The 11,220-nt window shown below is 43.0% G+C and overlaps 2 protein-coding genes across 2 annotated transcripts in view; one reads left to right on the forward strand and one right to left on the reverse strand.

Moving 5' to 3' along the window:
- Positions 1–9,038, reverse strand: part of LOC128442232 (adhesion G-protein coupled receptor G6) — a 34,087-nt gene extending 25,049 nt beyond the window's left edge. Inside the window, exon 1 of the mRNA XM_053424594.1 lies at positions 8,765–9,038. Within this exon, the coding sequence (XP_053280569.1) occupies positions 8,765–8,957 (193 nt within the window). The 5' untranslated portion in view covers positions 8,958–9,038. The remainder of the gene's footprint in view (positions 1–8,764) is intronic.
- LOC128442280 (uncharacterized) lies at positions 4,390–6,899 on the forward strand. Its single transcript, XM_053424678.1, has 2 exons — positions 4,390–5,969; positions 6,184–6,899. The coding sequence occupies exon 1, from the start codon at positions 4,450–4,452 to the stop codon at positions 5,965–5,967; it is 1,518 nt and encodes a 505-aa protein (XP_053280653.1). The 5' UTR covers positions 4,390–4,449; the 3' UTR covers positions 5,968–5,969; positions 6,184–6,899.
- Positions 9,039–11,220: the final 2,182 nt, after the last annotated feature.

Raw genomic sequence — 11,220 nt, forward strand, 5'->3', positions numbered from 1 at the left:
GGAGTGGCTATGGCGTAATGACGAGATCACGTGGTGACGTCGTCTGGCCGAAATCAAGAGGTTACGTTCAAGTAATCTCAAGATGGAGGTTTATGACCTCTGTGACGACATGAGGTTGAAGACAAGATGGCGGTCGGTCGCCAGTTACACAAAGGAATATTTCTAGACAAAGAGATTTCTTATCTCCTGGTTCTGGCGCCGAACGGCGTCGAGATGAATTTAGGCTCTTTTAGTCAAGATTTAGCTGTGTAACATGAAATGTATGGAAAGGTCGGGACGTGTATAAAATCAGGTTCAAGAGAAAAAAGAGAGAGCGAAGCTCACAAAACATCGTCAGAGACAAGGTTACAGAAACTTTGTCGGACGGTAACAGTGCGGCCAGAGACGTACCGTGACGGTGCGAAGCACTTTAAAAACATTCAACACGTTGAACAAAGGAACCGGATTTGACATCTCGGTTCGCCGTGTGTTACATAGCTGAAAATAGATCCGCGATCTTCAAACAAACATACACTCAAATAAAATGACACGCTAAGTATAAATACTAGTCTCTGCCCAGACAATAAAGCCTCTTACGATCCAGCGACCCCAGCAGATCCCCCGCCGCATCTGGTCGCGGTCGTGCTCCGAACTGCGACCCGGTAGAATCAATGGACTGTTTTGTTGAACCGCTGCTCGCGGAGCCGAGGAGGAAGCCGGCATGAAGCTGGCATGATGCCGCGGTGTTAAATCTGAGCGATGTCGTCGCCTTCCCGTGGGAGCCTCGTTAAGTTAACCCGGCGAAGCCTTGCACCGACGATCCGTAGGATTTGAACGATCTCTTGAATGCTGGGTCCGAACCTCTTTGGTACAATAATCATTGTCAAGATCCGACATAGATGAAAACGATGTGAATAAGCTAGATGAGCAACAGCTTGCGTTGTGCGAGTCACTGCATTGACGCTGGCTGAGGAAGAGAAGAGAAGGGATTTTTAAAGTTTGACAGCTGCTGTGTGACTGCCTGAAGGAACCTGTGCAGACCTGATTGGATGTTTGGGAACGATCAGCTGACAGTGTGCAGGTTAAGCCCTCCCGTGGGCGTTACCGATATTTATATCATTACAATACCTGTTTTGGTATTCCCCTCGTTACTGTTTTCCTTAGTTCGTTTAGGCAGCGGTTAATTCGGTCCCGTCTTCGTTTCTCGATGACTTTGTGAGAGATGGGAGTTCGCTGCATAACAGAGGGAGAAACAACATGAGCACATGGAATCACTGAAGTGAATCTCAACTTAAAGAGACATATTATAAAGTTAAAACACGCAGAAGTCCACTGAATTACCAAGAACGTGTTGCTGAGGACTGTACACTAAGAAAGAGAGAAGCCTACCTCATGAGTTCTCAAGTCCACGTTCATTCTTTACCTGCTCCCGGCTTTTCACACACACAGTGTACGATGGCAACTCAATAAAATAAAGTGACACCCAGCGAGTCAAAATGCTTATGTTATCGTTTCTGAGCGCAGCGGTTCCCCGGTCTTGTTTCCAAACTGCGTTGCTAATTCAACAGCTTGAAGCTACACGGAAGCAGCTAGCTTCCCCCCCAGCTTCCACACACACAGTTAGCAGGGACTCCCGATACTAACTACTACCAAGTACTTGCTTCTTACCTGACGGTAATTGAGAAACAGTCTCATGATAGCCGTGGAATTAAAGTATTGACAGCATGTTTTTTCACAGTTACCACCGCAGTTAGCATGGTGGCTAGGACGCTAGCGCCGTTATGAAAGTTCCTTATAACCGTATGTGACCGTACACACATGCCGTCAGGGCTCTAACCAGGCACCGTCAGCCGGACAACTCCGCTGGCTTAACACACTTGTCACACTAATCGTAGAATCATAGTTGTGTTTAGGTTTATTGTGATATAGGAAATGAAACAGGAAGTTTGAGGTTTATTGTGATATAGGAAATGAAACAGGAAGTTTGAGGTCCGCTAATACTTTCGTTAGCGGACCAATCACAGCCATTGGCTATCCGTAGGCTCTCCGCCATGCCGACGTGTAGTTAGAAAAATTTGAGCTGCCCGAAAAGCCCAGAGAGTAGCTTCCACGGCGAAAAAGGCGGTCCTATCGGTCCGTGCCCGTCAAAACGGAGAAGCATAAATAGGCCTTTAGTTAAACTGTTTTCACAATGTTGTCATCACAGCACATCCACATAGCAACACTCACCCCATCCAAGTAGGGACAGCTTGACCAGGTAGTGTTTTTAGTAGGTGTTAAACACCTTTATTAGCATGAGATAGAGGTGAAGTGCCTCGATAGCCATCCAGGTGAAACAGCACACCAGTGAGTAATGCATGAAAGCTGCGAAAAAACATGCATACCCAGTCTACAATATTTCTCTCCTTGCACGTATAGTGTAAAGTTGCTGTCTGTGAAGAAACACAAGATTCACACATTAGATGCAGACATAAAATGAAATTGTGCAGCTTTCCATCAATTTTAATCAGCTGCTGTATCTGTGAACACTTTCTGACTCCATCCTGTTCTCCTGACCTGGAAACTTTTTGCATCACCTGCAGACCGTTTTACTCTCCCAGTGAATTCACCTCTTTTATCCTGGCTGAAGGTTACATACCACCGCAAGCTGACGTGCGCGAGGCTCAAGGTCAACTCGCCGAGCAGATACTACTGGTGGAGAGAAGGAGAGAGAACATGTATTCCCCTGCTATTGTACTTGGGGACTTTAATAAGTGGAACTTATCTCACGAACTCCCCAAATACAAACAGTCAAATGCCCGACTAGGGGGGAGAATACTCTGGACCACTGCTACAGTACCATCAGCAAGTCATATCATGCAGTTTCCCGCGCTGCTCTGGGTCTATCCGACCACGCTCTTATTCACCTGATCCCGGCAGAAACTCATACATTCTAAACCTGCTGTGCTGAGATCCAAGAGCTGGAGCAGCAGAGAAGCCAGGTCCGGTTCTACGGGGGTGCATAAGCATGCATTGCACCCCCAAAAAAATTGTTTGCACCCTCAATTGAAAAAAAATAAAGATTTTTTTTTTTTATAAATATGATAAAAATAATAAAATACTTGCTCACAAAACAAATTGTAATGAAACTTGTGACTATTTCCATTAAATACCGTTGAGATATGAGCATCCGACATCACTCTGACTGTTCAACAAACTGACAAAATCACTCCGCATTTATGTATGGTGTTTTGTTTATATGTTGCTTGGCAACAGTCCGCTCAGTGGGAATTTATTTTTGTTGCCGGAAGCAATTTCATTCGTTTATATGATTAAATAAACAAACAAATCACAATCTATTGTCAATTATTATTATTAACAGTACATTTTACTAGTATATATTTTGCTTTATACTGTTGTATAAAGCAATATCACACTCGAGGGCGCAATGTTGTCGCTCTATATGATTGGCCGCCGGCCGGCATCGTGTGTCATGCCGGCGTCGTTTGCAAAATGCACGCACCCATAGTATATCTATAGCGCGCACGGTAGTGACGTTGAACTTCTTCGGCAGCAACAGTTATATATCCGTTGGATATCCATTTAGGAATGGATATCCGAAAATGGTTAAAAAAGAACACAGCAGAAGACATTAACCGGAGCAGGGAGGAGGATGGAGACAATGTGGGTCACGCGGCAGCCGGAACAGTTGACGTTACTTTGGCTTCTGTCAACGTCAGCTCTATAACCGTTGTGGAGGCTAGCACTAGCAACGCCAGCTCAATCCTGCCCGACTCGCTGCCTTTGCCTGCGCCGCCCTCACTCCCGGACAAGCAGCCTTCGGCTTCGACACTGCCACCCGTTGGCGGCCCGCAAGTGCCAGGGGATCTCGGATCAACACAGCCTACCCAGGTATTTCTTAAAACATATCCGACTCGCCTGTACAGTGGGGTAAAGCGGTCCTTTTGCAGCTCGTGGTTTGCTGCTAGAGAATGGCTAGAGTATTCGTGTGAGAAAGATTCAATTTTCTGCTATGCCTGCAGAAACTTTGGGTCAAATAAAAACAGCACCGATGCTTTCACCATGACTGGCTACAACAACTGGCGCCATGCTCTTGTACGTGGAAAGGGGCTGGGAAGGCACGAGTCCAGCAAAGAGCACATGAAGTCAGTGGCATTGTGGAAGGAGAGGCGTACAAGGAGTGTGACTGGTACAGAGATCTCCACACTTGTAAATACAGCACAACTGGAGAGGAACCGCACCTATGTAGCAGCTATTGTTGACATCATTCAATTTATAGCTTTAAACCAGCTGCCTTTTCGTGGCTCAGATGATGCTTTGGATGCAAGAGGTGAGGTGGGCAGTGGCATTTTTCTTGCATTGATGGACTACACCCTTAAAAAGGACAAGGACCTTGCTGAGATTTTTAGCACCATCCCTGCGAATGCCACATACACATCACATCACATCCAAAATGAAATTATTGAAATCATGAGAACAATCATCACAGAGGAAATAGTGAAAGATATAGGAGAGGCTTGGTACACATTAAAGGTTGATGGCACCAAAGATCCCACTGGCTGCGAAAATATATCCATAGTGCTTCGCTACGTGGACACAAGCAACACTGTAAGGGAGCGACTTGTCTCAATGGCCACTACCAAACAATGTGATGCCAAGTCTCTGACTCAGCTGGTTTTGGCACAGTTGAGAGACATTGGGCTAAATACAGCGAAGGTGCTCAGTCAGTGTTACGATGGGGCAAGTGTCATGTCTGGAGTACACGGAGGGATGCAGAAAATCGTGCAGGAAGAATTGCAGAGAGAGGTGCCATACGTACACTGCTTTAATCATCAGTTGCATTTGGTTGTGGTGCACGCCATGTCTTCTGATTTCGCACTGGAAAACTTTTTCAGTGTATGCACCTCACTCTACAAGTACTTCAAGAAACCTACAGTGGCTGCAGTGTACACGGGCGAGAAGTTGAAGAGGTTGCTTGAGCAACGGTGGACAGGCCACCTGGCCACAGTGACGGTGATCCTGAAATCAATTGATAACATTGTCCACTTGCTTCGTGGGATCGAAGGCTCCCAAACCAGTGCAGCAGAGGTGCGAATGGAGGCCACAGGGCTTTTGAAGGCCATTACCCAGCCCAGCTTCCTGTTCATTGCCTGCATGACGCATCAAATATTGAGTTTGCTTGATCCTCCCAACACTGCACTCCAAGCCAAATCCACAGACCTCTACACTGGTGTCAGACTGGTCCAAAGTGCCTTGGCGTGTGTTGAGAAGCTGAGATGTGATACTCAGTTTGACACATTTTGGGAGAAATTCTCTCAAGACAGACAGACCTCAGAACCTCCTGCAGCAGCACCCCCACAGAAACGACCAAGAAATTTGAGCCACTTGAGTGACTATGTGGTGGACACCACAGTTGGTCACCGTCAAAAGGAAGCGGAAGAGAGGACTGGGTGTAAAAGACTGTATTTCAGTACATTGGATGCTGTAGTGGGAGAGATTAAAGCAAGATTCAGCATAAGAAACAGCCAACTGGTGCAGGCCCTCTGCACCTTACACCCAGGGAGTGAAGATTTCCTGAACACAAACAAAGTGAGACCACTGCTTGACCTAACAGGCACAGAGATGAAGGAAGCTGAGTTTGCTGTAGCACAGCAGTTTCTGCAGGACGAAATGGCCAAATCAAATGAAAACTGGACTACACAGGACATTTTGATACGATACTGTGAGCCTCTAGCAGCCATGCCTACTGTGCTAAAAACACTCAAGCTGAGCCTTACCTTCGGTGCATCAACTGCAACATGTGAAAATTCATTTTCAACTCTCAAAAATGTGTTCAGTGAACACAGAAGGAGCATGCTCCACAAAAGAAAAGCCTGTCTCATCCAGATTGCTGTGGAGAAGGACCTCACCAAGAAGTTAACTGGAGAGTGGAAAGAGACGCTGCTAAGAAGATTCAGCACAGCTTCAAGGAGGCTGCAGCTCTTCTGAGGGTAAGAAATATTTTTTGTAATCACATTTCAGATTTTATTGTATCAAGTATTATGTTTATTTTAACATGATTATGTATCCTACACTGCTATAGTTGTTGGGTAATGTTAGTCATTTTATTCTACTGAGGGGGGAATACCTCGTTTGTATTAAATATAATAATGTACAATTTGTTATGTACATAGTTTAACCTTTGACTTTTGACTGTCCAACAAGGATCCTGTGCCCCCTGGTGGATCAAGTGTGCCCCTGTCTTGGAACCTGGGACAGTTTGAGAAAATGGCTGCTGACAGCCTGATGTCTACATACTGGTAGTTGTTACAATTTGAATGACATTGTAAAATTATTTGTTCATATATGTCAACAACAGCTTCTTTTATTAATGTATTAAATGTATTATGTTCATAAGAACCCATATTTCTTTTTATTGTATTTATTTACTGTTATGTTAACTTTAAGAATTATACTGATTACTTTTTGGACAAAGTTCAAAATCTGAAAGTGTTCTTTCCTTGTTCAGCTAAAATCTGTTTTATTTTTAAGTGGCAATGTAAAATTATTTGTTATGTCAAATATCCTGCCCCAATTTATAAAAAATAAACGTTATTTTTGAATTGCAGTCACATGTTTTTTTTTTTGTGTAGAATTCTGTTCTTTTTTACAACTCACACATCACACATATCAAAAACCTATCTCATATTCAAAGCTATCTAAGATATCAATAAGCAAATGTTGCAGCTGAAATGTTCTCCACATCACAAGACATGATATGATACCATCTTTTAAGCACAGTAATTGTTTGTTGTCTCAACATGTCAGTAGAACTACACAGAAGTGCTTGTCTATGGTAGAAAGGCCTGTGTGTAAAAAAGCGAAGTCTGAACTGAAGCTGGGTAGCTGGTTTGTATAGTACTGGTGCACCCCCTGTAATCTCAGATGCACCCCAAGGCATTCTGTTCTGGAACCGGGCCTGAGAGAAGCTGTGGAGGAGCTGCGTGATTGCCTGGACAACAGTAACTGGGAGATTTTTAGAACTGCTTCCAACAGCCTGGACGAATACACAGATGCTGTGACGTCATATATCAGCTTCTGTGAAGACAGATATATTCCAACACGCACCAGGGTGAGTGACAACAATGACAAGCCCTGGTTCACAGCAAAACTTGTTGGGATTTTAGATTTTAGCTTGTCTGTGTATGAGTCTGTGAAGAGGGTATTAGAGCTGAAACTCTTAGCAATAAAGATAGGAGGGGGGGCATGAACAGTTTGGGCCAGATAAATGGCCTTCACACAAATGATTTATAAATAATCTTTTCCTTCCTAGTGTTTAATCTTGAAATTAGCTAGAAATGTGTGTGCTTCACAACGCTGGTCAGTCTTACACCTGTCTTCATACAAGGTCTGCTAAGAGCTGCTACCTGTTGTGAGACAGGGAAATCTGGGACATACTATACACTGTACTTTAACTTGTTCTCATACTTAACTTTTACATTATAACGTAACTCCCTTAGCTTCATTCAACATTCCACAGAGTTCAAGCAGCTGATAAGTTCTGGAGGTCAGCCAGAGTAACATTGTTAACATTATTACGATAAAGCAGGAACATAATATTCTTTGCTCCAATGGACAACACCACTGGCCTACATGGCGTCAGCTATGTCAAGGCTTGTCAAGAAATTAACATTTTTCCTAGCAACTACCAGAGGAGGAGTGAGATTGGGAGTGGCTCCTGGTCACTTCCTTATTCCAATGCCAAGAGGTTGGACTACGCCTGCGCACCATCGAGGATTATACCGACTGTTATAAATAGTACAAACGCCTTCTGTTCGGCGCGACTATTGACTACCCCCGTGCTACTGATTGAGACGAGGCTGTGCATGATTGCCCATTGTTTCGCTGTTCATACCCTTTCATTGCTATCTAAATAAATACTTGATTGAACCAAACCGAGTTCGGCTCTTCTCATATTTAGGATAAACAACCACGCAACAACAAATTCAAACAGCTTTGTTTGGAGAAAGAGGTGGCCTTCAAGATGGATAGGTTAGCTAAATACGCCTTTGGCAAGGAGATTAAGGAGGCCAAACGACAGTATTCAAAGAAGCTGGAGCAACAGTTTGCAGCCAACGACTCCTCGTCAGTGTGGAAAGGCCTTTGGGTGATCACCGGCTGCAAAACCAAATGACAAGTTGACACAGCTGAGCGTGCCTGAGCCCACCTGCAGGTGGATCACTAACTTTGACCGACAGGAAGCAGCGCGTGAGGCTTGGCAAGCTAGCAGGCAAGATCATTGCTGATCCTTCCTATCCCGATCACCACCTTTTTCAGAGACTTCTATCGGGAAAAAGGGTTCCGGGCTATCAGGACTAAAACCTCACGCCACATGAACAGTTTTTTCCCCATGGCAGTGGGGCTCACAAACAATCCCCCTGCATCACACTGACTCTGCCCCCCATTGCACATAATTTATCTCCATAACTTATTGTTTCTTACTGTATATATTGTCATATTGTCTTCCTATATATATTGTTGTTTTGTTTTATGTGCACCAACCACACCATGGCAATTTCATATATATGCAAATATACGTTGCAATAAAAATTATTCTGATCAGAGATACATGTATGTATGTGTGTGTGTGTGTGTGTGTGTGCGTGTGTATGTGTGTGTGTGTGTGTGTGTGTGTGTGTGCGTGCGTGTGTGTGTGTTTGCACCACATACTGTAGGTGGCAGTAATGCCCACCCTTAAACAGCTCTATACAGAGTCAGCAGTCTTCTCTAGAGCCAGTTTACTTACACTGTTGTATGATGTAATCAACCTTGAAAGGGTATTTTTTCACTGTGGCTTCCAAGCAAACAGACGATCCATTGAACGATGTCGTGTTGAACGTGCATACAAAGATGCATTTAAGTCCATACGCACCCGCGTTGCATTGCACATTACTGGACCGGTCAACAACGATGGAAGTGTTTGTTATGGTGATGTCCATGTTGTAAACGTTTGCAATGTTGATGCAAACTAAACAGAACAGAGAGACAAAGACAGAACACAAATACAACACAGGACAGTGCGACGCAGGAAATAACATATTTAATGATTTTTAGTGGCTGCTTCACTGTGTTGAAAAATGTGATGCCCATACACACATATTCAAGCCTTTTCAGATTTCCATATTCATTACATATATTAAGTTGAGACCGTGATTAACGGAAAGATAATCAGCTTTTTATACAATGTATACAAAATCAATCATAATAGAGAAAGATGTAATGAATAGTACTTCTGGAGGTACTTTGTCTCATTGTTATCCTGCTTGTATTCCATGTACAACAAGGTAGGATGACAGAGGGAGAGATGCTGAGGTACATTAGATTTCTAGAGCTCTTAGGTATGAGCAGTGAGCTTTCAGCTATTGCCCCTGGAAACAGGTCTCAGCCAGTTCTGCTGTTAATAGATAATCGCTCTGTGCAGTTTTACAGCTACTTTGACTGTAATAAGATGATAGTTAACTCTGCCAAGGAGTTTATGTTTTCCCTTTGTTCATTAGCAGGATTACGCAAAAAACTACTTAAATGATTTCCATGAAATTCTTTCGGGGTTTGGCCATGACACAAGGCGAAGCCAATGGATTTAGGTGCGGATGAAGATCCACGAAAGTTTTCTTCGCTTTGTTTAACAAGATAGGCTGTTCAGCATTTTGGTGGATTTCTCAGAGAAGAACTCATAGATGTAAAAAAAAAAAAGAGCCACAATGTTATGTCCTTATGGTAAGGTATAAACCTTTATTTTTGGTGTACAACCTATTCAGAGCTTCTCAGTGTTGCCAGTGGGAGGCAGTGTGGTGCTATGACGGTTTTCTGGTTGTACAAGTTGGTTACAAACAAACATATACTCTGTAAAAGTTCTCAAAGTCCAGGGTTTTGTATTCTTAATATACATTGTAGCATTGTGTTAATTTATTTTGTTTATTTTCAGTATTACACTTCTTTATTTGCATCATATAATTGAGATTAAAATAGGCAAATATTTCCAGGTAATGTTTATAAGTCAATGGTTGTGAACAGTAAGAATAACTATAGGCTGAACGATAATATCATTGATATAATATCACACCCAAATTCACTGAATAGAGAAGTTGAGAATGTGTGTTTTGTTATGAGCTGTTTGAAAGAAGGGTAGAGACAGAGGTAAAGATAAATTTGTGTATTTGTTATGTTAAGATAACATTTGAATACATGAACAAAACGCAGCAAAATGATTATTTGCATATTTGTGAACAAATTTTACTGAGCGAAGCTGCACTGCACCGAAGCACCTGCAGTCTGTCTCATTCTTTCTCCTGTAAACAGGAATCTTATCTGATTATGGAATCACTCACGAGAGTAACATTTGCAATTTGGTAAAGATCCAGTCGAAAATCCTTTTCACACCTCTGTTTGAAGTTGTCCGGAACAGAGGACATGCGGCATCCTGGGAGACTGAGTTCCCTGTGCTCTGGCTTTTTCCAGAACAATGGAACATGTGCTTTCAGGTTTTTGACTACACATATAGGCCGAAGAGAAGGCCTTTGGTCTGTCCAAACAATAGATAAATCTGCGATTCTTACCTACATGTATTATAGTCTGTGCATACCCAAACTGTCAGAAGCCTTAAAGTATAAGGGTAGGGGATGGATCTTGTATGTATTTGTTTATTGAACGTGTCATTGTGTATATTTTTGTTTCTTTAACATCCAATATTATAAATGGGGGGAAGTGATGTCTCTGAGCTTTTTGTTTTTGTTTTGTGAGGGCTGGTGAGCGACCAGCTACGTTCGAGTCAACTGCGGACTTGAGGACCTACAAGGGATTAACTCTAAGAAACTGGATTATTGCCTGGGCGAAACTTTGAGGTATTACCGTGAGGACTGGACTCTTGTTCTGGGCGGTCAGAGGAGCTGAGGATAGCTTGACTTATTTTTGTATTGTTTGCGACATCTCACCACGCCATGACCTGTGTGAACTTAGCTTTGGGACGTTTTTTGGGGTTCAGGGTTATATGTGATAAGCTATTTCGTTGGATGAATTGTGGGACTGTATGAACCTGGGATTTGGGTAAAATATTGATGTATGGGATTTCTTTTAAATTGTGGGTTGTGTTCACTTTCCCGTCCTTGTTTGCGGGCACACTTCCAGGTGCTGCGTGTGTATGATTAGGTTTATTTTCTATTCAGGTAATTTTATGCAGAATTTAGGGTTTATTTCACTATTATA

This window comes from Pleuronectes platessa, chromosome 1, assembly GCF_947347685.1.
Source record: "Pleuronectes platessa chromosome 1, fPlePla1.1, whole genome shotgun sequence".
NCBI lineage: Eukaryota > Metazoa > Chordata > Actinopteri > Pleuronectiformes > Pleuronectidae > Pleuronectes > Pleuronectes platessa.